The sequence below is a fragment of the Equus caballus genome, chromosome 5 (genome assembly GCF_041296265.1).
Source record: "Equus caballus isolate H_3958 breed thoroughbred chromosome 5, TB-T2T, whole genome shotgun sequence".
Lineage (NCBI taxonomy): Eukaryota > Metazoa > Chordata > Mammalia > Perissodactyla > Equidae > Equus > Equus caballus.
The window spans coordinates 45,409,731-45,437,531 of NC_091688.1; the positions used below are offsets into that span (position 1 = coordinate 45,409,731).

At 38.2% G+C, this 27,801-nt stretch overlaps 1 protein-coding gene across 8 annotated transcripts in view; it reads right to left on the minus strand.

Annotated features, from left to right (window-relative positions):
* Window positions 1–269: 269 nt before the first annotated feature.
* Window positions 270–27,801, minus strand: part of RPRD2 (regulation of nuclear pre-mRNA domain containing 2) — an 88,616-nt gene continuing 61,084 nt past the window's right edge. For 2 of the 8 annotated variants that reach the window (XM_001489478.6, XM_023641244.2), the window contains exons 3-11: window positions 25,426–25,526; window positions 24,487–24,564; window positions 23,162–23,214; window positions 22,444–22,570; window positions 20,853–21,028; window positions 14,404–14,686; window positions 12,503–12,763; window positions 10,313–10,513; window positions 270–6,488 (exon numbers count right to left, since the gene is read on the minus strand). In XM_001489478.6, the coding sequence (XP_001489528.1) occupies window positions 3,715–6,488; window positions 10,313–10,513; window positions 12,503–12,763; window positions 14,404–14,686; window positions 20,853–21,028; window positions 22,444–22,570; window positions 23,162–23,214; window positions 24,487–24,564; window positions 25,426–25,526 (4,054 nt within the window). In that variant the 3' untranslated portion in view covers window positions 270–3,714. The remainder of the gene's footprint in view (window positions 6,489–10,312; window positions 10,514–12,502; window positions 12,764–14,403; window positions 14,687–20,852; window positions 21,029–22,443; window positions 22,571–23,161; window positions 23,215–24,486; window positions 24,565–25,425; window positions 25,527–27,801) is intronic. The other 6 variants (XM_003365036.5, XM_070268311.1, XM_070268314.1 and 3 more) reach the window with 5 other exon arrangements.

The window sequence follows — 27,801 nt, forward strand, 5'->3', positions numbered from 1 at the left end:
ACCCCGTACACACTTTTAGACCAAAAGCCAATACAATCGTTATCTTCGGAGAAATATCCAGGCTTTTCTTTCTGCATTCTGTAGTTGGTTTCACCTTCAGCCCTGGACAGTCATGTAAGGTCTTTGTTGGAGAAAATTTGGGTTTTTCAACCACGGGCCTCCACAAAGCAGCAGTTTCAACTCCTGGAGAAGTTCCCTCCTATTTGCACTCAACAGAGAAGCCAGGGCCCTTGGTCAAAGCCCCAAATCTCAAAGAAAAATGTCAAACCTTTAGAACTAGTTATTTTATTAAATGATATTAATACACATTTCAAAAGGATTTCATTGTTGTTGCCTCTAAAGCATGTACTTGTTTTGTTTTCCACACTGAACATGTGAGAATATCAATCCAACATATCTAATTTTAATCTTAACAGGCACCCCCACCCATTCAAAAAAAAAAGGTGGAGGAGAGAGGGCAGGAAAAAAGGGGAAAAAGCAGTAATTTACAGCGGCTTCAAAACAATAACAGCTGAAGCTTAATTCTGCATGACCCAGTAACTTCAGGATTGGTAGTGAATATTCTGCAATTAGGAAGTTTAGCATATTCACATTATCTAAACAGGTTTGCTGTACCATATATACCACAAACATTGTATTCCTGGGATCGGAAAGGATAAAAGTCCTACTCTCTGATCATTTTACCCTCCCTGGAATCAAACCAAGTTCTATTTACTCTCAGCCGTTGGGAGGGCAGAGGGGTGCAGGGAGAGAGCTCTCATCTACGCTTGACTGAAAGTGAACTCTTACAAAATACTGAAGGACTCAATTTCTGATACTGTGTCACTGAGTTGTAAGTGGTACCAGTGTATTCACGACTCCCACCAATTCTCTGTCTGTGATTTTACAGTGAGCACCAAGGTCCTTAGTAACAACTTCACATTATTTTGCTTTCATATGAATCATGTCCTTGCCAAGACACACTATGTTATGCTTTCTTTAAAAAATATCTTGTTTATTTTTTTAAACTCAGGTTGAAATACAAAAGTCAGAGCATGGGCATGGAGTTTTAAATCACAGACACAGAAAGAATAAAACCCCTTTGTTTCAATGTTATGAATATCAGAATTGTTTTTTTGTTTCACTATATCACATATATACATTGTCATCTTCATTTACTGCTGTAGACAGATTTCCTTAAAGTTAACAGCTGACAGTCACATACAAATCCTCATTTTCAGCCTGCAACAAACGCATTGAGGATTCTGTGGCTTAAAAAACAAAACACCCCACAAAAAAACCAACCCTTAAAAGTCCATCTTATAAACTGTACAACAAGGTCTTTCCTTCGCGTATTAGCCATCATGCTTTTGAGGGCAATTACCCTACCCCAACATTCAGGAAGCCACTTTCCTGACATCCCTACATTTTCTCATAAAATCAAATGGTCAGAGAGCCTTTTCAAGTAAACACTACTTAGCTTAAACAAGAGCAGCAGAAAGAATTCACATTCTTTTATTCTAGAATGAAAAACATCCCACTTAATTTCTGCAAAAAAAAAAAATCAATTTCAGTTTTAAGTCAAATAGAACTCTCCCTCCCCCTCCCCCCACCCTCACTCTCTCACACTTTTCCCTAAACAAATGTCTTAGGACTCAATATAACTATATTGTTTCTTGGCTTTGCTACACTATATACCCCCATCCCACATACAAGGTCATGGTATCATGCATTTTCGTGGGGAGAACTACAGGACAGAGACGCTTGAGAGGGTCAAAGAAAGAACAGTTGGCTTAAGACCAGAATGCATTAGGAAGATGAATAACTTGCAGCATCCTAACCACAGAACACATGGCGAGCCCAAATAAATAACATGGAATAAATTACAAAAAACTCCCAAACTATGACACACACTGGTTTAAGCTGTTTTGTATCTGCAAAGCAAGTTTATTCGGAGACAATCATCTTCGTCACTACATTGTCCGCTCTACAATAGTAATCCCCGTACTTCCTAGATTTAGTTCTACACTAACTTGGAAGAACAGAGGAAACTTGCCAAGATTCCCTAAAACACTCAACTCAACACGTATCGTTTTACTCATCTAGCTGGGGATTACCAGTGTGTACCTTAGGGCAAGACACTAAATAAAAAATGTAGTAAAGTAACATTTGCTTTTCAGTGTCCCTAGATAGAAAGATATAAACACGCAAAGTGCAGTGATTGTCTTTTTCCCAGTACTAGTTGTAGAAATACAAACAAGAAGTCTTTCAGTTCAGGGAGAAGAAAAGCACTTCTTTCTCATGTAAAATGACTAAGGGTAGAAACCTTATTTCCTATTGGGAGTGGGAGGTGAAAATAAGGCTTGAGCCTTGAAATGGGACAGGCTATCTGTAGAGTGGGGTAAGTTTGGATTTATCAGGTCTTCCTGTTTCTCTGTAGAGATATGTATGGTAATACCCACTTGTCACTAAGACATATCTAGAGAGGTATAATATAAAGAAAATGCTATTGAATCTCCTCCTCTGAAATACCAACAACAGAGGTGCAGACGGGACTAGGCAAGGGGAAAAGGAAGATGAAGACAAGTAATTGCCTTCCCCTGGTAGTTAACCCTTGCTGAAGACCGCCCCCAAACCTCACTCCCATTAGGGAGGCACCACGGTAAAAATGTCTACTGCTATGAAAAATATAGGGATAATATTCCAGTTGCCCCCTTGTAGCAACTGTCAACTGTAGTGACTTTCTTTCTGGTCAAAGTAGAAGTGAAAACTGAGGGAGAAAAAGTCAGTCAAGAAGAAAAGCAGGAAGAGCTTGGTGCAAGACGTGTGAAACTACCTTGAAAACGTTTCCCATTTATTCTCTCTGGTTTATGAAGGAAGGGCAGGTCATATCACACCATTAATGGTTCCTTTCTCTAACTCCATTTTGTACTTACTCCTTATTTTAACCTTGAAATTATACCCAGTCAACTCTCTTTCATTCCAAGGATAAAGAGGAAAATTTTTGCTACGATACAATGAGGTTTTTTATCTCCCCAAAGTTACTGCCTGATGGTACTTTAGAAGAGGGTGATTAAAAATAAAATAAAATTAAGATTTCAGGAGAAAGGTAAAGAACTCAACTTCGACATGCCTTTAAAAATAAAAACAAAACAAAAACAAACAAACTTGACAGGTCCAAGGTCTCCCACATTTCCTCCCTTGCAACATCTCTTGGCTGTTAGCAGGGCAGAGAGCATACAGGGAAAGGAGCCAAGCTGGTTACAGCAGTTACTTAGCTGGAGAAGGGGACAGGAATCTTTCCATTGACTACTTGATAAGCCAAGCCCAAAATAACATCCCAACATTGCACGTGTTATTATCTGTACTGATGGAAGTTTTATTTCAAATGTAATAATACTCTTCAATAGATGGGGTGAAATAAGATTTGTTTTCCTCCCCGCCCCTCAAACCCCCAGCCAAATGAAGTGGCTTTGGTTGTGTTTCTTTGCCCCCTCCCCTGTAAAATACAAACAACTTGGGAAGGGTAGGTAAGTTGCAGTGGGAGGAAGGACTGGATGGAATAGTGAAATGTAAGCATATATGACTTTTTAATTTGGAAGGGAGACCCTTTGTCATAATAAAAAGAAAATAAGTCAAAGGAGGGAAAACAAATATAAACAACAACAATAATAAACCAAACTCCTACTTCCAATGCTCTCTAGACTGTTCAGAATGCCTTTCCCTTGGTTTCCATCAGTACCTGGGAGGGAAGAATGGGCGTTTTGGTGCAAAGAACGGAGGGCCCCTAGCAAAAGGTGGCCTGGGTCTCTTTAAACTGTGGAACGGGTCTCTGCTGAGAAAAGGTTCCCTAGGCCGAAAGTCTGGCCGGGGATTCCGCAAAATCATACCACTCCGGTTGATGGCGTCTCTGTGTGAGGGACCCAAGGGGGGGCCACTGCTGCTGTTGCTGCCTCCCCCACCTCCTCCTCCATGAGCTGGGCCCAGGTGCTCCAGAGAGTGGGAGGGTAGGCTCAGGCTCTCGCGTACATGGCTAAGGCCAGGGCCGTTGAGGTCCCGTTGAGTAGGGCCCCCATGGTCCCTGGGTCCTGCAAGCACCCCAAAATGCTCAGCCAGGGTCCCTTGAAGGAGAGAACTACGGTCCTTGGAAAATACTGCAATGGCCCCTGCCACTCCGTGCTCTGCCAGTGGTGGGGTTGGGAAGGGTACAACCCCAGCGTGGTCAACAGGGGGTGGAGGAGGAGGTGGAGTAGAAAAGGGGACACCACTCCCACCACTGCTGCTATGTTCCCCAGGGGGTGGAGGAGGGGGTGGAGTGGGGAAAGGAACTCCGCTGTGCTCTCCAGGAGGAGGGGGTGGGGCAGCATGGGCCAGGGCTGCCTCCTTTGTGAAGGGGTTCGAAAGATCCACAGAGGGTAGATGAGTGGGTGCATCTCGAGAGAAGATACCACCATGATCCTTAGCAGGGGCAGGTGGGGCAGATGATGGCCCCACTGACTCTCTCTGGAAGGGTGTCCCATGTTCCAAGGGGGACGGGGGGAGATGATGCTCAAATGTTGAGTTGAAACTGTTGGAACGAAAGCTGCCGACACTTTCCTGAAACTGGGGTGCCCGTTCCTTGTATGGTGCTGTTTTAAAGCCAGTGAGGCCTCCGCTGCCCCCACCCCCAAGGGATGCCAACTCAGAGGCACTTGAGGGGCCATTGTCAAAAGAGCTGCCCGAGGTGCTCAGATCAAACCAACCCACCCTTGAAGCCTCACGCCCATGTCCTCTATTTCCCTTCCCAGGAACTCGGATGGACTCTACGGTCTGTATTGGCTCCCCTGACATCCTCCTATTGGATGCGTTATGATAACCCAAGGTTTCTATAGGGGCCCCTTTTTCTTCCGTACTATCAGGCAAGTCTAAGCAGGAAGAGGAGACTCGGGTTTCTATGCGGTAGTGCTCTTCTTGCTGCTGCTGATCAGTGGTGGTCAAGCTGGGCTGGGCGAGGTTTGAGAGACTGACACCATCACTTGAAGTGCCCTTGCTGGGAGTCTGGCCAAAATGCTTATCATCTGAGGGCTTTCGTGAGGCGTTTTTAAGCATATTCTTAAACTCAATCGTCGATGTGGTGGAAATGGTGGAGGCCAGGACTTTCTCCACGCCTGATGTGGGTGGGTGGCCCGTGGGAGCGGCAAGGGTATTCTGCGGAGAGAAAAGGGAACGATGTGGAACTGGGTGAGGAGAGTCTGGGTACTGCTTCTGTGGCAAACTGAGATGCCCAGTGGTAGATTGAGACAAGCTATTGTGGTTGGAGTCAGGGGTGAAAAATGAATCATTCTTACTCGGTGATGGTGACCGGTCAGACCCAGGTTCATTCCCTCTTATGTTGAAGGCACCAAATAGCCCAGGGGAAGATGAGAGACGGTCACAGTTCTCACTAGAGTCCAAGAGGGCCCTTACAGATAGAGGGAAGGCAGACTTTACCCCAAATTCTTGGGCCCTGTGGCTATAACTGGACAGGATTGGCTGGTACTCGGTGGTATCAGAAAGCTTGCTTGATTTCAGGATAGACTTGGCTGGTTTCTTCTCTAGGTTCATCATGGCAGAGGGTGGAGGCCCTGAATACTCAAAATCTCGGTAATCCTCATCTTCCTGGAAAGAAGTATCTGGATAGAACTTTTCCTGTGAAGAGTCCATCAGGGAAGATGGTCTCTCCATTCCATCAGAAGGCTGCTTATAGGGTGATTCACTCCCCAGGCCAAAGGGTCGATATGTAGATGCAGAACTGGAGAGCTCCCGGGGGTAGCTTTCCTCTCTCCCAGGGGGTGGTGATCTTGTACTGCTGGGTGTTGAGGAACCAGGGCTAATAATCTTAGAAAGCAGGGACATGGTATCTACACTGCTGGATGTGGGCTTGTCCATCATCTCATCCTGGGTGGGTGTCCCACTCCGTTCATCACGCACAGGGGTTCCATCAATGTTGTCGACTGATGTGCTAGTAGGGCCACGCTGGAAGTCTGAGGGATGGTTTTCTGCTGGGGCACTGGACCCCAAACTGCTCAAGATTGGGATGTTTAAATTTAAGCCACTGAAACCAGGATTACCTTTTAAGAAGTTGTGGATCTTCATTTCCAGGCTTGGGGAGGTGGACTCGGACTCCAGCTTTGGTTTGGAGATCTCTGAAGATTGGCACATGGCAACTTCAGTAGGTGGGGCAGCAGGGCTAGTATTGTGAGTACCTGAAAACCCCAGAGAGTTGGACGGGAGCTTGAAAGTAGTGCTTGGGAGCCCTGGGCTTTGCCCAATTGAGGCCTTGCTGGCTGAAGTTGAAGACACTTCAGAAGTTGATGAATTAGGAGAATAGTTGAAGCTTTTGGGAATAAAGGATTGGGTATTGGAGGGCAGATTTCTTCCTTTTATGCTAGAGACTGTGGTACTGGCAGGGGAAGCTGAAGTAATCTGGGATGTAGCTTCACAGGCTGGAACTGGGTTCCCAGTAACGCTCTGAAGTAAAGATGACAGGCCTGTAGAAACAAAGATTAGAGGAATTAAGAAGAACAACTCCCTACCTTACAATAAAAACAAGGTAGGCTAACAGGATATTCTCATTCATGCCAGTGGGAACCAGATAGACATTAAAACATGAGGCCTAAGGGAATCCAGACCAAACAAGCAATGGCTAAATTTCACAGAAAACACTGGACCTATTTATCAATATAAAGAGAGCAAATCACTGAAATGTTTCCAGTACAGTCACAAAACAAGTCCAACAAGGCATAATAAAAGTCAACAGGAAAGGGGGAGATTTTAGTGTCAGAATCATTCCTAGTTTAAACAAGACAAAGCAGAGAAAGAAAGGGGGCAAAATTATTCTTAAAATAACACTTTAAGCCAGTATTTCTTAATGTTTGATCGGTGGAACTGTTTCCTAAATGCAAAGAGATATTCTGCCCTACCCTTCCTGTCCAGCCTCCACAACTGTCTCTAATACTTTAATGTACACTGTTATTCTAAAAAGGGATAGAGCATATGCAAATCGCAGAAATTTATTTGAACAGCAACACTTTTTTCAAGATGCATCTCTTGCTAGACTAGTGTTTCCTTTGGGGAAACAATGTTTTTAGTTATCATTTTTCGTTGTAAAATGTAGCAAGAATAAATATACAAACATACACCAAAAACACTTACAAAGCTAGACCATCAGGGGCACTGATCCTTTCACAAGGAAACACACAATCACCATCTTAGAGCTTAGAAAATTCAAAGATTACTGATCTATCCAGGTTGACACTGATGAGATTCAACCCTACTCACTGACAGACAAAACCTCAGAAGCACTGAGAAACAATTCTTTGGGGCAAAGGCTGAAGTCCACCAAAGCAAACTGCTCCTGTAGAAGATTTTTTAGAAAAATACTTGACAAAGACATAACAGACAGTCCCATAAAGTCAATCATATTTCAGAAGATTTACCCAATTTATGGTCATAAATGAAAACTTTCTATGTACATTTCACTCAAACTTATAGCTTTAACTCATATACTAAAACTTTTCCTTGATAACGATATGGTGAAAGAAAATAATATTCCACATAATACTTCAATTAATGTTTCTTCAAAATTTCAATTTTAATCCATATTTGCTAAGAGATTTAAGGTCTGATGAACTTTAAGGCCACTCCATCCTTGTAATATTTTTAACTACCACCTACTTTTTTTTTTTTAAAGATTTTATTTTTTCCTTTTTCTCCCCAAAGCCCACCAGTACATAGTTGTATATTCTTCGTTGTGGGTCCTTCTAGTTGTGGTATGTGAGACGCTGCCTCAGCGTGGTCTGATGAGCAGTGCCATGTCTGCGCCCAGGATTCGAACCAACGAAACACTGGGCCGCCTGCAGCAGAGCACGCGAACTTAACCACTCGGCCACGGGGCCAGCCCCACTACCGTCTACTTTTAAATAATGGTATGTGGCAATATTCAATAATACCCAAATAACTGGAATATTGTTTACTATACTCTTAAAAAAAAAAATCCATGCTTGATTTCCAAAAAGTTCCCTGGCTATATAATTTTCCCCTTCCTAATAGATACTACTCAGATTTCTGGTATAGGTGAAATAACCTCTCACCACTAGATATTACTTTTCTTCAATCTTAACAAGCCATACTCAATGGACCTCTGCTCACTGAAGTTCTTTTGTGTTGAGCCTTATCTGTCAATAAGGGCTGTGAGTGACAAAATCAGAGCACAGTTCTAAGAGATTTCCTTTACAGTCTTTGAAGAAACACATCTATTTAAGTCACTGGATGTAGTTCTTTTAAAAGTCAAGGAGAGGGGCTGGCTCCGTGGCCGAGCGGTTAAGTTTGCACGCTCTTCTGCTGCAGGCGGCCCAGTGTTTCGTTGGTTCGAATCCTGGGTGTGGACATGGCAGTGCTCATCAAACCACGCTGAGGCAGCGTCCCACATGCCACAATTAGAAGGACCCACAATGAAGAATATACAACTATGTACCGGGGGGCTTTGGGGAGAAAAAGGAAAAAAATAAAATCTTTAAAAAAAAAAAAGTCAAGGAGAATTCCACTTTTCATAAGGAAATGAAAGATGATGAACTACCCTGTCATTCCACAAAGGTTGTTTTCTGGGATTCCCGCTTTCATTTTGTCAGAATACATTTAGTTCTGTTCAAATTTTGCCTGATGAGAAGGTCCACATGATACTGTTGCAACAATTTGCTGAAAGGAAAACCTTCTTCTTTAAGAGGAAGTATTTTATCAATATAAGAAGCAAAAATAAAAGTGAGTTCAAGATTTTTACTTTAACTATAGAATGGTGATAGAAGAGAGACTAGAAGGGAGAAATTATAAATATGCCAATCTCTCAAACTAACTATCCCTGAAATTAGCAGTCTAAGACGCGCTGTAGTATCATCATTAATTCTTTACTGCTGGTCCCAAGATATGGGGGCTGTGGATTATTATCTAATAGTATTTAGTTCTTTCTAACAAAATTCTCCTATATCTTAAGACAAAGTTCACTCTAATGTAGTGCTTGGCTGACCCACTTATAGAACAGTTTAGAGAATAAGAAAATTAATAGATACCTGTACTGCTCTCTATTCATATAAAGCAGGATTTCTCAATCTCAGCACTATTGGCATTTTGGGCTGGATAATTCTTTGTTGTTAGGGCTGTCCTGTGCATTGCAGGATGTTTAGCAGCATCCCTGGCCTCTGTCCGCTAGATGTAGTAGCACCCCTACCCCAGTTGTGACAAACAAAAATGTCTTCAGACATTGCCAAATATCCCCTGAAGGCTCCTGGTTGAGAATTACTGATACAGAGTAAATCACTATATTGAAGATACCGTTCTGGTATTTGTAATTCATTGAATAATTATACTGAGGTATTTAAAAAAGGTTATGTTGCTATCTGGAGGGTCTGAGAACAAAGAGCAGGTAAGATTTATGAAAAAATGTTAGAAGTAGACATTTTTAGGCACAAAAGAAATAATTAGCAAAGCTGAATAGAGGTTCACATAAGGTAGAGATTATAGGTAGGAGAAAACATAAAAGATGTACTCTATAAATATAGGCCTCTATAAAACATGAGGACATAAAAAAAAGAGATAAACATGTCTCATAAGATTTTTGATAGCAGATTGACCTTTCTTACTGTCTTTAGCTTTGTTTAATATTAAAATATATAAACCTCAGGGCTGGCCCCATGGCCGAGTGGTTGGGTTCGCGAGCTCCACTGCAGGTGGCCCAGTGTTTCGTTGGTTCGAATCCTGGGCGCGGACATGGCACTGCTCATCAAACCATGCTGAGGCAGCGTCCCACATGCCACAACTAGAAGGACCCACAACGAAGAATATATAACTATGTACCGGGGGGCTTTGGGGAGAAAAAGGAAAAAGAAATAAAATCTTAAAAAAAACCCAAAAACGTAAACCGCAATATATCCTAACCTGTACTAAGAGCTAGGATAAATGAAGCTCCTAGGGGTGTCATGGTATAGGTGAAAGAATACTGGACTCCAGTCAAGAAATCTGACTTTTAGTCTCAGCTCATCACCGAATAGATAGATGTGTGACCTGCTTCAGGTCACATCACCTCACTGAGCCTTGATTTCCTCACCTCAAAAGGAGGGGATTAGACTAGATGATATTTAAAGTCTTTCTCAGCTTTGATATTTTATAATTCTGTAAGTGCCAGCTCGTAGGTGATAAACATAAAGAGAATAATGAATAAACTGTATTAAACATTCCATGGTTTTGGATCTGAGATAAAATCCAGGATTAAGCCAGAGACGAACACTCACAATGCAAGGCCCTCCGGCACATGCCCGTTTACCTTGCAGTGCAGGGGCCGACTGCGTCTGGGTTTTGGAAAGAGCAGACAGAATGCTCTCTGGGGTGATCTCCACCTTCGAGAGGATGTTTGCCAGAGGGTTGTGAGATGTGGTCGTGGCAGGTGCGGGTGTTTTCAGGCCACTGGTGAGGTTGCTGGGACTTGTAGGAGTTCCTGGAGAAGGTCTTGATGCAGGACTGACCCCTGGTGGCAGAAAGATTAACTCAAAAAATTGCAATTCAAAAATTACCTTTAAATTCATACTTTCCACTCACTTAATGGAGTTTGGTATGTTTACCGGGAATTCTTTTTTGACTGATCCACAAATGATCCATATCATGGCTTGCACAAAGAAAAAATCTGAAAATCAGACTAAGATTTGCTGTCAACTATTTGGAACACTCCTAAAATAAACAAGTTTTAAGTTTTTTTCATATGTATTCATTAGTTTCAAAAGACTCAACAGGAAGAGACCAGGGAATTTATTTCTTTTATCTCTACCAAATGGCACCTACAGCTCAGAGTCCTGCTGACTGACTATGATCAGGGCCATTACAATTGTCTAACTCAACCACTGCATAATTCCAGGTGATTAGTAAGTTGCTTGTGAAATGGCCTCTTAAATGAGATTATATAAACAACTTCCTTTACATTTTAAACACTGGATTGATATTTTAATGACCAAAAATATGAACAAGTATTTCACAAAGTAAAATAGATAAGTGAACAAAAAGAATTTTAACCACATCTTTAATCAAAGGAATACAAATTAAAACAAATGACTTTTTAAGATTGAATTTGACAAAGATTAAAACAAAACAAAACAGTGTTGGAGAGGTTGAGGAACAACAGGAACTTTCATATACCTGGAACATAAAATAGCACATTTTTGGAGATCATTTTAGTTATAATATGAAAAGACTTAAAAAACCTACATGCTGACTTTTTTTAAGAGTCTTTATCTTTTATTAACACATTTTTTTCCTGGTTTTTCTCCCCAGATCCCCCCAGTATATAGTTGTATATCTTTTTAGTTGTGGGTCCTTCTAGTTGTGGCATGTGGGATGCTGCCTCAGCGTAGCCTGATGAGCAGTACCATGTCTGCACCCAGGATCCGAACTGGTGAAACCCTGGGCTGCCAAAGCGGAGCGTGCGAACTTAACCACTCGGCTGTGGGGCCGGCCCCAAGAGTCTTTATCTTTTAAAACTTGTATTTAAGGGGCTGGCCCGGCGGCGCAGCAGTTAAGTTTGCACGTACTGCTTCGGTGGCCTGGGGATCACCGCTTCGTATTCCCGGTGCAGATCTACGCACTGCTTGTCAAGCCATGCTGTTGCAGGCATCCCACATATAAAGTAGAGGAAGATGGGCGTGGATGTTAGCTCACGGCCAGTATTTCTCAGCAAAAAGAGGAGGACTGGCAGCAGATGTTAGCTCAGGGCTAATCTTCCTCAAAAGAAAAAAAAAAGAAATAATAATATACAAAGTATTTATGAAGAAATAAAATAATTGCGATTTTCTACAAAATAATCAGGATTGGGTTGGACAGAGAAGAAACAAGACTGGCCATGTGTTTACAGTGCTGAGGATGAGTAAGTGGAGGTACTCTATTTTTGTATACTTTCATTAAAATTTCCATTGGAAAGAAAAGCCCTGTGTATTCACCAACTCTTTTAGGAAGGGTTATGCGTAAAATTTTAGCATCAAGGTTGTTCATTATAGTATTATTTATAACAGTGAAAAATTGGAAACATACTAGATATTCAATAATAAAGGCTTAGATAAATCATTAAATGCTATGTAACTACTAAAAATTATATAGATGAATATTTATTGACTTACAAAAACATTCATGATATGTAAATTTCTAATAGCTGGTTTCAAAACAGTATATGCACTATGCTTTAATTATTAAAAGAAAAATTACTACAAATATTTAATCTCCCCAAACATTCATTTACCCATAGGACTTGTATGGTTAGACACAAGTAGTTTCCCCTTTGGAGTAGTGGGATTATGGATATTTATTTTATTCTCTTTATTTTTTAATTTTTCTATAATGACCATGTATTGGCTTTATTTTTTAATTCAAAAAATTACTTTTAATTTTAAAAAAGTTACAAAAAAAACCAGGCTGATAGTTCAATTAGAAAGATGGAAATCAGCTTTTTATCCTCTTTACTAGGCTCACTTACCAGTATTTTTCATGACTGATGTCAGGCTGCTGAGGATGGAACTGATCTTTGCCAGATCCACGTTAGCCAGGTTTGGCAAAGCCAATGCTGGGGAAGGGGAAAGAAGAGAAGTATTCACAGGCTTTGGAAGAGGTGGAGTTGCTGTCATGGTCACAGGCACTGGGGTACACGAAGAGGCCTTTGAGATACTTTCTGTTGGCTTTGTAGGTACAGAAGTGGATACAGCAGACTTCTCCATAGGTTTTTCCTTCCTGTCCTCTACTGTTGAAACAAAGGAAGGACATGATAATGCATCCTAAAACTTTCCGGATGGTACTTTCAGTATGAAACAACATGTCCTAATATTTCCTCATTTGGGGGTAAAAAGCACTATGCTTTTAGAGAAAACCACCTACTTCATGATTTTTTAAAAAGTCATACTCTTTATAATATATGATCCTTTCTGCCCTCAATATCTGCTTTTCCAAATTCTTTTTTTTTGCTGAGGAAGATTTGCCCTGAGTGAACATGCTTTGTCAATCTTCTTCTATTCTGTATGTGAGTCACTGCCACAGCATGGCCAATGACGAGTGGTGTAGGTCTGCACCTGGAAACCAAACCCAGGCCGCTGAAGCAGAGCATGCTGTACTTAACCATCAGGCCATGGGGCCAGCCCCCCAAATTCATTTTTTATCTTATTTTTATTGATCTCCTTGCATCTTCTTAGTATCTGTGTAATAAATTTGTACATTTCTGGAAGCATGTTATTATTTGGTACACAGTTGTGTTCTGTCTTTTGGTAATATTTATGTCATAAATTGTCCTGTCTTTTCTCTTCTGTTAACCTGAGAGCTTTCTAAGAGATACAAACTCTGTACATATTTTTATTTATCTTCCTTTAGCTTCCTGAAGTTGGCCTACAGGGGGGGTGCAATTAGGCACTAATTTGAAACTGCAATGTTTTAACTCTTGATGTCTTTGCAATATACTCCTTTTAATACTTTAAAAGCTAAGCAGTATATGAATAGTACATTAAATTCAACAGAAGTTAAACTGCCTGATAAGAACAATTACAAAAGCTGGAGATATCAGAAAAACAATTCACCAATCCAGGTTAATTTTGGAAGCATGGTTAACAAATGGTGGTTCTGGAATCTTTAAGATCAAGAATGACAGAAAATAAGGAATTCCAGTATGAGTCCCTCCCTTTAGAGCAGTGTTGTTCAATAGAAATATAATTCAAGCCGCATATGTAAGTTTAAATTTTCTAGTAGCCACATTAAAAAAAAAGATAAAATTAATTTTAACAATATCTTTTATCTCAATATATCCCAAATAATTTCATTTCAATAAGTTATAAATATAAAAATTATTAATGAGTTATTTCACTAAGTACTAAGTTTCTGGAATCCAGTGTATATTATTTTATAATTAGAGCACATCTCAAGTTGGCCATATTTCAAATGCTCAATAGTCACATGTAGCTAATGGCTACCAAATTGAACAGCACAGATCTTAAGCAATAATTCCTTTTTTTGCTTTTCCTCCCCCAATCCCCCCAGTACATAGTGGTATATTTTAGTTGTGGGTCCTTCTGGTTGTGGCATGTGGGATGCCGCCTCAGCATGGCCTGATGAGCAGTGCCATGTCCACACCCAGGATCTTAAGTGTCAAAACCCTGGGCTGCCAAAGCGGAGCACACGAACTTAACCACTCGGCCACAGGGCTGGCATGAGCAATATTTCTTAACCCATGTGGCATACCAAATCTTAAATCACCGCTCTAGAGACAATAATGCTACATCGGTGTTCTAATCTTATAAGAATTAAACTATCTTTTAATACCTGCCTATGATAAGATTCACTGGTGGGAAAGCAAAGCAGATAAGGAACAAGCTGTCTATTCATCACATATGGACATACCAATGATTTTTGACCCATCATCTTCCACATCTGAGAGTTCCATGTCTTCCACATCACGATTATCTGTTGCAGGCTCAGGTGTTGCAGATTTCTCACTCTCCACAGTTGGTGACTGGGATTCCTCACCTCCCATTCCCTGAAAAGGAGACTCAGAACCAGTCGGGGAGGGAGCATCCATGCTTGGCGAAGGGACTGGTGATTCTTCAGGATCTGGAAGAGTTGACTTCAACTGATCCAGCTTTTTCTTTAAATTGTTCACTCGATTAGCGAAGGTTTTGTATGCCTAAAAGAGAAAAAGAAGAGTTAACTCCTCAGAGAAAAGAACCAAGAAGCTACCATTTTGACTTTAATCAGACTGATACAAAAGAAAAAAATACCATCTGTCAAATCATGGAGTAGTTTTCAATCTCTACTTTTTGTATTCCGTAAGTGAAAAGGACCATCCACGCAGTTGCCTAAGTTAGAAACCTAGAGGTTATCTGTAATTCATCCTCCCTTGCTCTCTTCTATCCACCCAATCAACCACTATTTACTGAGAGCCTAAATGTGCTGGCCACTATTCTAGGTAATGGAGATACAGCAATGACTAAGAAGACAGAAAAAATCAAATCTATAAAGTACAGCCTGGGAGGTCAAATACTATTGATTTTTTTAAAAAATAAATTTTATTTTACAAGAATTTTAGGTATACAAAATTACTGTGAAGATAACAGAGAGTTCCCACATATCCTGCATCCAATTTTACCTATTATTAACATCTAACATTCGTATGATATACTTGTTATAATTAATGAACCTATTTTGATAATTATTATTAACTAAAGTCCACATACTTTATTCAGGTTTCCTCAGTTTTTATCTAATGTCCTTTTTCTGTCCAGGATCCCATGCAGGATACCACAGTTCACTTAGGAGTCATGGCTGCTTAGGCTCTTCTTGTTTGTGACAGTTTGTTAGACTTTCATTGTTTTTGATGACTCTAACAGTTTTGAAAAGTCCTGGTCAGGTATTTTGCAGACTGTCCCTCAACTGAGATTTTCTGATATTTATCTCATGATTAGACTGTGGTTATGGCTTTCTGGGAGGAAGACCACAGAGTAAAGTGCTACTGTCATCACATTATATCAAGAGTACATACAATCAATATGATGTACCACTGCTGATGTTATGATCACCTGACTTAAATCCTAGTGATCTGATTATCTTAACTGCCAATGCCTTAAAGCTATGTCTCTTTTTCCTTTTTTATTGTTAAGAGCCTTGGCCCATTAGGATTGTGAAATAATTTTGGTTGGTCATTCAAGAAGCATTATTTTAAAAATGGAGGGGCCAGCCCCGTGGGCAAGTGGTTAAGTTCATGCACTCTGCTTCAGCAGCCTGGGGCTCACTGGTTTGGATCCTGGGTATAGACCTTTGCACTGCTTGTTGGGTCATGCAGTGGTGGCATCCCACATAGAAGAACTAAAATAACCAACAACTAGGATCTATGTACTGGAGCTTGGGGAGGAAAAAAAAAAAAGAGGAAGATTGGCAACAGATGTTAGCTCAGGGCCAATCTTCCTCACCAAAAAAAAAGAAAAAGAAATAAAAAATAGTCTAGAGGGGATAAAAAAGAACAAATAAAACAGAGCAGAAATCTAAGAGTACATGAGACATGTAACTGGAATCCAAGAAGGAGAAGAGAAAGAATGGAAGAGAAGAAATAACAGAATTCTATATCAAGAGAAAATATTTCACAGAAACCAAAGTAAAATAAAGACATTTTCAGATAAACAAAATCTGAGAAATTTATCACCAGCAGTCCTGTACTACAAAAAATGCTAAAGGATTCAGGCTGAAGGGAAATGATCCCAGATAGAAATGTGGATCGGCAAAAGGGAATGAAGAACACCAGAAATCGTGAATATGTGAGTAAATATAGAAGAGTATGTTTTTTTCCTTAATTTCTTTAAAAGTCTACTGACTGTTTAAGACAAAATTAATAAAAATTATCAACTATATAAAATATATGCAAGTAAAATAGGTAACAATAGCATAAAGATCTGGGGGAAGGGAACTCTATTATTGTAAGGTTCTCACACTGTAATTGAAGTGATAGAATATTAATTTAAGGTATTATTATAACAATATTAAGAAAGTAATATTAAATTAACACAGTTTAAAGAGGTAAGTTAGGGATGTATACTGTAATGCCCCCAGAGCAACCACTAAGAGAGGGAGTGAGAGAGAGATAGGGAGGAAAGGAGAGAGGAAGTTGGGGACGGAAGGAAAGTGAGGAAGGGAGAGATAGCAACAAGAAGAGATAAAATGGAATCTAAAAATTACTTTATTAACAACAACAAAAAAGGCAGAAAAGGAATAACAAAGAAACAAAGGACAGATGGGACAAACAGAAAACAAGTATCAATATGGCAGACAAACGCAAGCATATCAACAAATGAAATAAACACTCCAATTAAAAGGTAAAGATTGTCAGACTGAATTAAAAAACAACAATAAAACAAAAACAAGATGCAACTAAGTGCTGTTTGTAAAAGACACACCCAAATATACAAATTTATGGGATGCAGCTCAGAAGGAAATTTATTGTATTAATACCTTTTTAAAAAAGCTGAAAATCAATTACCTAAATATTCATCTGAAGAAATTAGAAAAAGAAAGAAATTAAATAATGTAGAAGAAAGAATATCTCCCAGTGTACTGCATATAACGAGTAAGTTTCGTTTTGTAAAACTTTTGCTGTGTGTATATGCACATGCTTGTTTGCAGATCTCAGTTTCCACGTAAAATCTTTCTTGTGGATTGTAGTCAAAACCTTTTAGAAAATACTGCTTAGAGGTTTAGTTTTTCAACATAAGCCAACCTGGATTACTTCAACAAGCTCCTAAGTTGTCTCTCTGCCCCTAATATTCTCCATTCTGCTAGCTAGATTTGAAAATGCAGACCTTATCACATGACTAGCAAAATTAAAATCCTACAACTGCCTCCCACTGCTTTCTGGGTAAAATTCAAAGGCCTTAAAATAAATACCAGGACTTTTCTTCCTGACTACCTCTCCAGTTTTATTTATCACTATCTCATACACACCCAGCTATAAGAAACTACTCTCAGGCCCACCAACTTTGCTGTGCTCTTATGTTCCCATGCTCTTTTATTTTCTTCTTCTCCCCAAAGCCCCCCAGTACATGGTTGTATATTCTAGTTGTGAGTGCCTCTGGAAGTGGTATGTGGGACGTGGTCTCAGCATGGCTTGATGAGCAGTACCAGGTCCACGCCCAGGATCCGAACTGGTGAAACCATGGGCTGCCAAAGCGGAGCGCACAAACTTAACCATTCAGCCAAAGGGCCGGACCCCCAAGCTTTTGAAAATGCTCTTCAGAGAATACGGGCTTTCATTTAGCTAACTCTTGCAATTTCAGAGTTCAGCTCCTTTGGGAAATTTTTCTCCCTATCTTCCAGCTCCACTTTCAAATCAGCTAAAGCACCTATTAAATCTGTTTTCACAGTACTATAGTTACCTCTATTATAGCATTTATTACACAAAATTACAATTATGTGTTTTCATTGTATTTTCTGCATCACATCAAAAGAGTTCTATAAGAATAGAGTCTCTGTCTTTTTTCTCTGTATTACACAACGCTTGACATAGAATAAGCGCTCAATAAATGCTTGCTGAATAAACCTCTCCCAGACATTTGCTGAGGAGCCTCCAAAACAGACTAAATGACTTTATATGATTTCATATATAAGGGCCCTAGGGACTATTATAGGTCAACACTCAAAAATTATAAAATGGTCTTTTGGTCAAAATGATGAACTGACCATTCCCATTCATGGTTTCTCCTTCCTAAGACTCCTATAAAATGAATTGCAAAGGAATACAAAAAGGAATAAACCAACAAGAAGCAGCAAACCTGAGAAACAGATTTCCGCAAATTTTCAGAAGACAAAGTGTGCAAAGTGAGGAGGCAGGGTGGAGAAAAACGAGGTTAGGAGTATGCAGAAAGGAGCTGATTTGTCTTGCAGAATCCCTGAGAGGCTTTGATCCAGGAAATGATGAGTATAAAAGGGTTGAGTGAGTAGTGGGATTGATGTCACAATAATTAATTAAAAGTGTGAATACCAAACATTCACTACCACTTCCTCTGCAATCTTCATACTTGGCAGCCTAGGCACTATGCCCCGGGCAAAAAAAATATGAGTTCCTTCCTAAAGAGTTAAAATATCTGGGCAAAAGACTCTAGCCTTCTGACATTCAGGGCTCCTCCTACCCTAAGAGCCAGCTCCTCACGTGTCACAGACTTTAACGGTTAAACCCAAGAGTACATAATCCCTACCTACATACAGAGAACCTCTCAATTTTTTCATATCTCATTCTTAAATATGAATGGACAAAGAGATATTATCTGACTTTTGAGGAAAAGCAGAATCATAAAAGAAAAAGTCCAAGATAATTAGAGGGGGGAAAAAGACCCTAGAGGAAAATAAGACAATTCAGGAAAGACAAAAAAGTTGTATCCTCAAAGACATCATATACTGGATCCATAAAATGAGAAAGAGCTGCCATAAAAAAGGAACAGAGATCAAAAGCGAATTCTTAGAAATTTAAAATATTAATGTCAAACATAAATATGAAAAGATGAAGCTGGAAGATAAAGTCGAAATCTTCCAGAAAGCAGAACAAAAAGATTAAAGTTGAGAAAACACAGGACACACAGGTGATCAATCTGGGAAGTCCAGCATCTGATTAATCAATATTCCAGAAAGAGAAAATAAAGAAAATAAAGATAAAGAAATTATCTCATAGTTGAAGAATACCAATCTTTAGACTGAAAGAGCACACCAAGTAAACCTAGAATAAATGAAAAAAAGAAAATCTCACATGTCGACATATCACTGTAAAAATTTCAGAACACCATGGATAAAATCCCTAAAGCTTCTTGCAAAGACTTCATATCAACATATTAAAGACAATGGAGTAATGTCTTCTAAGCTATGAGGGAAAATGATTTTCAACCAGGCAACTATCAAAGCAAATGTGAAAACAGAATAAAGACATTTTTAGATATAAGAACTCAAAAAATTTCTCTCTTGCAAAGCTTTTTTTGGGGGGAAATTAATTGAGGATGTGCTCCAGCAAAACAAGACAGAAAACCAAGAAAAGAAGACATGGAATCTGGAGAATAGAGGGCTCATATAAAAATAGCAGTAAAGAGTGGTCCTAGTATGAAATCTAGAGACCTAGAGAGCAGGAAATGGAAAACTCCAAAATTTCTAATATACCCACAGTTACTGTAAGGCCTTGCAGTGAACAATGTTTACATAGTTATAATATAAACTTTGTCTATTAATTTTCAACCTTTAAAGCAAGGAAATAAGACAATTATGATTATAAAATGGAATGTAAATATTATCAACCTTGACAATGTAGTCTACTGAAGTTGGGAAACTAAAGGGATAGACGAAAACTAATGGGAAAGAATAGGGATGTTAATATCCTCATTTTACAATGTGAGGAGACTACAGTCAGTGGTCAAAAAATAGTATATATAGTAGTTCAATTTACAAAGGTAATCAATATATTTAAAACAGTTACATAATGATATTGGGAGAGGGGGAAGGCAGGTGAGCATAAGCTAAATTCTCATTTGTCATACCAAGTTAACAGATATTTCTTAAACAGGATAAATCAAGAAAGAACAATATAGGCATATTATTTAGAAATATGGAGACAAAACCCAGAAAAAGTAGCTAAATGAGTTAAGAGAAACTGCTTTTAGGAAGTGGGACTGGTAGGATCTACAGTACTATATGCTTTTATGATAGTGACTAAAAATTAAGTAAGTATAGGGGCCGCCCGTGGCCGAGTGGTTAAGTTCCTGCGCTCCACTTCGGCGACCCAGGGTTTCGCCGGTTCGGATCCTGGGCGCGGACATGGCACCACTCATCAGGCCATGCTGAGGCGGTGTCCCATAGGCCACAACTAGAAGGACCCACAACTAAAAATACACAACTATGTACCGGGGGACCTTTGGGGAGAAAAAGGAAAAATAAAATCTTATAAAAAAAAAGAGAGAACCATAAGTGTGTTTAAAAAAAAATTAAGTAAGTATAAAATGGACAGTTTCTTTCAGAGGCCATTAGACAAATATCCAATCATTAACACTCCTTCCAGTGGAGGTGGGAACAGAGAGGGTCCTTAATTCAGTCAACTTGCATAAAATTTAGTAACGATGTTTCCATCAAACTAGATGGTTAAAAAAAAAGGTTATATATACTTCTGCCTTATTTTATATATTACCTGTACAAGATTACTAACTCTTCAAAAGTGACTTCATCTGTGAACTGGAGATAAGAATGCTTATCCTCATAGAGTTAGGTAACACATATAAACAGTCACTGACATATAGGAAAGCAATCAATATAAGATATCTTTAATTATTACTTACATTGGCCACCACTTTTACTTCTTTGTACTGTGCTTCGTAAAAAATTCCCGCATTTTCCAGTGCTTCTGTTAGTGAGGGTCCATTTTTCACCTGCTTATCTAATCCATTCACAAATTCCTCCAGCTTGGAGCTTGCTTCTTCAAATTCTTTGGAGAACTTCTTCCCACCTGTCTTATCTAAAATAACAGAGGAAGTATTCATTTTAGGATAAAAAGTAAAAAAATTTAACCTTTTGAAGAAAACCCCTCTCCAGATGATCTGTGAACCTGTTCTTGCTGCCTTACTGTGTAACAGTCTCTTAGTTTCACCTTAAAGAAGCTTCTCCAAATGACAAAAATCACAAAACAGATTATTAAAATGATTCATGTGAATCTGCTAGAGTTTAGCAAGAGAGCATTAGGAAGGCACCTGTAATTAAGGTACAGAAAATAAAGTCCAACTAAAAGAAAGTTTATTGATTGCTTTTCTTCACAAATTTGATGCCACACTGCTAACTTAGGAATAACAGAATGAGGCTCAATTCTGTTCACTTATACCATTAAGTTTTACTCTATAGAATGTATAAAATATGTCTCTTAGATGAGAAAACTAAGGTTCAGAAAAGTCAAGATAAAGTGACCTCTGTGTGTATAACATTAAAAATTCTTTCCAATCTGAAGAAGATTCCTGATAATTTCATATCAGAAGAATAATAAACCATGAATTATTTCTTCCAACAACAGTGACATTACAAACTGTTACTTACTTTCCTAAGTATACTTATTTCCCCATGACTGTTGGAATATGGCTTTAGATATGGGCACAAATTTTGGCTTTGCCTCTTATCAGCTGTGTGACTTGGGCAAACTACTCATCTCCTTTGGAAGCCTCAGATTTCCCATTTATAAAACAGGTTTTTAATACGATTCTGAGTTGTTGTAAGGATTAAACTAGGTAACATATACTAACTTTAAAGCATGGTACAAGAACAAAATAGGTGCCAAAATGAATATGTAGTAGCCATTTACTAACTATTTCAAAAATATTTATCATATACCTATTATGCACCAGGCATTGCTCTCGGCACTGGGATACAGCAATGAACAAATAGGGATAATTTCTACCTTCATGAGATTTACATTCTAAAAATTAATAATATGATTATTGCTTATAATTCACAATGTTAGAAAAAGAGAGCAACTAACTAGATTTTATAAGGCATTACAGTAACCTTATTAAAGATCACACCCAAACCAGTTAATTACACATGTGAGACACACTTGTCTAGATATAACCCAATACATTAAGAAAGCACTAGAAGTGGGGAAAAGGACAGAATTTGTTTGTTGGGTTTTTTAAACTTATTTTTTCTCCAGCTTTATTGAGATATAATCAACACGTAACACTGTGTAAGCTTAAGGTTCACAATGTGAAGGACATGAATTTACCTATGAAAAGTATATGCAGGAAATTACAACCTGGGAAACCAGAGGTGCTACAACTGCTCTCCACAACCTAAGGTTCTCTTTATGGGAGAAGCCACTGTGATCTGAAAATGACAGATCTGGAAAGAAAATCTGAGTTATTCTATTTAAAGGGATATAAGCATTACCTTTTAAGCATTTGAGGGTTTCTGTGCTACACACATCTACCCTCATTGTTGACAGCTGTTTTTCCTTCAATTCTATTTGATCTTCTGAGCGCTTGTACAGCAACAGCTCTTCAATGAGGGCCTGAGACTGAACACACACCAGAGTCATACTTCATTTATGAGATGATTCACTTTTCCATTTTTCCCCACTAAAATAAAATATGACTAAAACCTAACAAAACTCCAAGAGGAAAAAGTTCTTCATGTTTCCTCAATCAGGGATATTAATATCAATTCTCATGTCAAAATCATATTTTGTTATACACTTTAAAGATCCTTTTCCTTGTTATTTAAAGCTAATTTAAGGATACAGGGTTAAGACCGAAACAGACAAAGGTCCACTTATATCCACTTTAAATTTTAATTAGATAAGCATAGTCTTACTATATTAACACTAAGAAAATTCTAATTTAGAAAGATGAATCCCTTGTTGGGGGGGTTCAATAAAGAACTCAACTGGTAAAAGATATTCTGGAAGAAGGTTATTTCTTCCGTTAGGGGAAGAGATAAAACTTGAAGACATCTGATTGCAATCTGGATTCCTTTAGAACAACTCAAACATGTTTAAAATATAACTGATGTACAACTGAATAAAAATAAACCTTACTGGACTGTATAGGAATCTAACACAAAAGGGGTGAACAATGCTTTGGCATGTTAAACATATTCTGTAACTTACTCGAAATTCAGCAACTATCTTAGACTTGAGAGCAGCTTTTGGATTCGTGGATGCTGTTGGAATTAAACAAAAGATCATTAAGAATACAGACACAAAAAGTCAACTAATATTTAGGAAGATTTTCAACTCTATAGTTAAGGGTGTAGTCTTTGACTATGTGTCAAACATGCACATTTAATCATGATACAATTCCTAGAATAAACAATGGAATATGAAATTTCAACACTCCTAAGTATAGTCAATATAAAAATATACTATTTAGACGAGTCTAACCTACTTACCTCCAACAGACCCTTTAAGTGACAAAGTCCTAGAATTACTCATTTGGAGATACTGAGATACATAAAGTACGTTTTCTCCTAGTCTGACTGAGTGTAAGAGGATCTCAATACTTCAAATTAAGAGTGTTCAGGAGCAAGACATCCAATTAATCCTGAGCACTGGCTGAAGAAAATTACCTAAAACATTAACTCTATTCCTATGTATTTAGCTTAAGATTCCTTTTTTCTGTCGACTCAATTCACAGCAAAAATAGGCAGGGAGAGTTCTAAGTACATTACCACTGCAGTTGAACTTTGGCTGAAATGATGACTCCTGTTGTTCCTAAGCATGCAATTTATGACCAAAAGGATGTCAGAGGACTCCCTTATGATGATGAATATCATATGCTTGCTGGAGCAAAACCATCCCAAGTGTCTTGTTTCACCTCCCAATTCTCACTCTCTTTTACCTTGTTCCCTCCACACCTTCAAGTCTTTCTCAATATTCCTCAGTGTGGCCCACAGCAGCCTACAACATGCAGTATTTCACTCCCTTGTTCTCATGCTGGGTAAACATGATAAACATAGCAGGAGCTCCTGTTAAGAGAATGAGGTTCTGGCCAGGATTTGAGGCCCATGTCTAATCTGTAGAGTGTATCCCCAAATCTGAAGGATTTCATGGCTCCCACAGAAATGCTTCTTAATGCCTAGTCTCCTCTTCAGCTCTGTTAATGCCAGCTGGCTCTAACTTCATTATCTTTGAACCTGAGGGTTAGCCTGGGCACTATCAAGTATTTTTTTTCTTCTTTCAATCCCCCAACTACTCTTGAATCTTCACTCATTTAAACCCTTTTTCTGCATTTCCTTTGCTTAAAAGCAGCTTTTTTTTTTTTTTAGAAGTAACTCCATGATGGCTTGTTCAGTGTAAGTCACTGGGAGCCTCCCAGGCCTGGAAAACACAGGCTTGCCCATGGTTTATGCCAGGTACGATGTCAAATGGTCTACATTTTCTTCAGCTCCAAAAAGAGGAGGTAATTTTATATTAGTTGAGATTTTGTTCCTTACTTTGTGATTTCTTCCACTGCTTATTCGGTTGTTTGTTCAGATTTTCTTTCAGCTGCTTCTGAGTTTTGAAAGTGGTACCTGGAAAACATTTCAGTTTTTGCAATCTGGCATTATGGGAAGCTGTTCTGTCTGTCCACTTCAGTGTCAAAGTTGTAGCATGAAAAAAGGCAGTCCGAGACTGTGTTGTTTCTTTCTTTCCTTTTCTTTCATTTTTATAAAAAAAATTAAAACACCCACCATATCTAAGAAGCTGTCAAATAAACATCATTTCTATAATCAATGAAATTACTAATTTTGAGAAGAATAGGGCAGTAAGCTAAAAATACCAGTTAACACATTCAAATGAAGAATTTAACAGCTTCTTAGAAGGTATTATTTTTAAAGTAAAGCTCTAGTCAAACAATGGTCACGGTATCAAATATCACCAGCCTCCATTCAATGACTTAATTACACGCATCTAATATATAGAAACTAAACAACTTAAAAAACAGATACACAACTTACTGCAAATCTAAACTACAATAGAGACAGAAGAATGTCGATATATGCTTAATGTCAAATATCTTAGTAAAAACTGGAACCCTGTCCAACAATCCTCCAACAGTAAAAGGACAGGACAGTAATTATTAAACACAAAAATGAACAGTTTAAAACACTCAAAGTAAAGCAAATGCAGGAAAATAATCAGATGGCCATCATCACTGAATATACTTGACTTTCTTTAGTCAATAAAAATAAAATTCAACCCTCCCCAAAACAATTCTACTTAAGTTTTAAGTCAAACAGATCTTTGTAAGCATTTAATTTTATATAAATAGGGCCAAATACAAAACTTTATTTTTCATTATTAAGCAACAAGACCAGATCTATAAAACACATACAATTTTAAAGACTGAACAATGACACAAATTTTCCTTTTAGGATAGAAAAGATACTTACTCAAAGCTTCTCTTAATGCCATAATCATTTCTTCTGGGTATACATTTCTATCTTCCCAGATTTTAAAGATTCGTTCTATAGACTTAGAGACAGATGGATCCCTGAGGAGAAAGGAAAAGTGAGACAGACATAAAAACGTTAACTTATATCTTAAACTAGAAATCTGAAAATAAAGTTGTCAACAAGATTATTTGCCAAATGTTTTCTGATGTTTATTTTAAAACATTTTTTTTTTCAGAGTGCCTAGGACTAAAATCTTACTTAAACACTCTTTTCAACACTTTTTATCAATGACATAGATGAGGCTATGAATGACATACTGAACTTTTAGAGGCATATGAAGTTGAGAGGGCTAGCTGATGTGCCCATTGACACAACTGGTATCCCAAAACATAGGCTGAATCTAGGAAGAGGATATCTAATAAGGGAAAAGCTGGTCCAAACAGCCAATTGCACTAGTGTAAATGAGAAGACAAAGGCTTAGCAATGCTGTGCGGTTTTCTTCTTCTTAAAGGTTTGGTCGAAAATAATCACGAGTCAATCACATACTATGACATGTTTTCCAAAAAGTTATCACCTAATACTATAAGAATACACATCAAAATGAGGGAGGTGAGGAGTATCACTTTACTTTGTTTGCTTCACAGATGGGCTTCTGCGTCAGGCTGGTCATCTTACTTAAGGAGGAAAACGATTGCAGTAGAAGTGCTTGACCAATAATTACCAGGAAGCAAAAATTAAAATTATATTTTATGTGGAATTGTAGAAGAAACAAAAAACAGTGCAGGGAGGACATTAACTGTTGTAAAGAAGAGGGATCAAACTGGTTTTGTGTGATCCCAGGAGGCAAAATAAAGACAAAGGCATACAGTTACAGAGAATGAAATTTCATTCTAACCAATCTGTCAAAGAACTGAGAACATTCTAACATTCTTTTTTTTTAAATTTATTTTTAAAGATTGGCACCTGAGCTAAAAACTGTTGCCAATCTTTTTTTTTTCTCCCCAAATCACCCCAGTACATAGTTGTATATTTTAGTTGTGAGTCCTTCTAGTTGTGGCATGTGGGATGCCGCCTCAGCATGGCCTGATGAGCGGTGCCATGTCCGTGCTCAGGATCCGAACCAGCGAAACCCCGGGCCGCTGAAGTGGAGCACGTGAACTTAACCACTCGGCCCTCTAACATTCTTAACAGATCTGTCAAAAGACAAAAACAGGGAAAAAACAAAAAACAAAACAGGAACTTATCCTTTCTCTAAGCAAATCCATCAACTCTTAAGAAGACTGAAGAAACTGAACTATGTCAACTTTATGGCCCCTTTCAAACAGGAGAGTCCATGAATCCATAACATCACAGTTCACAAAGGACTTTTTATGGCCTAATAACAACATGCACAGGAAACAGAGAAAACTGTACTAAGCGTCTAGAAAATTTTATTTTCTAGAGATTTATTAACCAGAATGGACAGACACTATTCTTGTTTCTTTTCTTAGGCTTTTTATGCTGACATCTTTCCTCTTATTATCAAAGAAATACATATACACTTACATATAATAGTATATATACCATTTATATAATAGTACTTGTATTTATAGTGTATATCCTAGTATATATAGCACTTATGACTATCATATATTACAGACACTAGAATATATAAATATATTACATATTATAAATACTATAAATGTATGTATACGTAACACTGAAAAAATTATAGAAAAGTATAAAGAAAATTCCACTCATTTCCACCAAATGGAGATTCACAGCATACCAATTTCAGCATTATCTTCTAGTATTTTTTTCCCCATGGATGCAGTATTGTATTTGAAATCAATTTTATACGTGTGTGTGCACATAACTGTACTCTATTCTATTCATTTAGCAAAACAAGCACTTCCCAATGTTCTAATCAACTCTTTATAAGCATTACTTTTAATGACTACACAATACTCCATATGTAACTGCTCCAAAATTTACCACCTGCCTACCATTGGATACTTAAGTTGTTTCTGGACTTCTGTTACTATAATTAATGCTGCAATAAGTATCTTTTGGTCAAAGCCTCTTTTTCTCCTTAATAATGCCAAAATGCTTTCTAATAGGGTTGTACCAATTTATACTTGTACCACTAATATGAAGTTTACTGTTCACCATACTTTTGCAGCAATGGTTAGTCTCATTTGTTTGTATTTGTAATCTCAATTTAACCATTTCCCTTTCTCTAAAAATTTTTACTCAAAATTTTCAAATATACTTCAAAGTAGAATCACCCAGATCCAAAAAATCATCAAGATTTTGCCATATTTTCTCCATCTATCTTTTTCTTTTTTGCTGAAGTATTTTAAAGCAAATTTCAGCTATTGTGTCATTTTACCC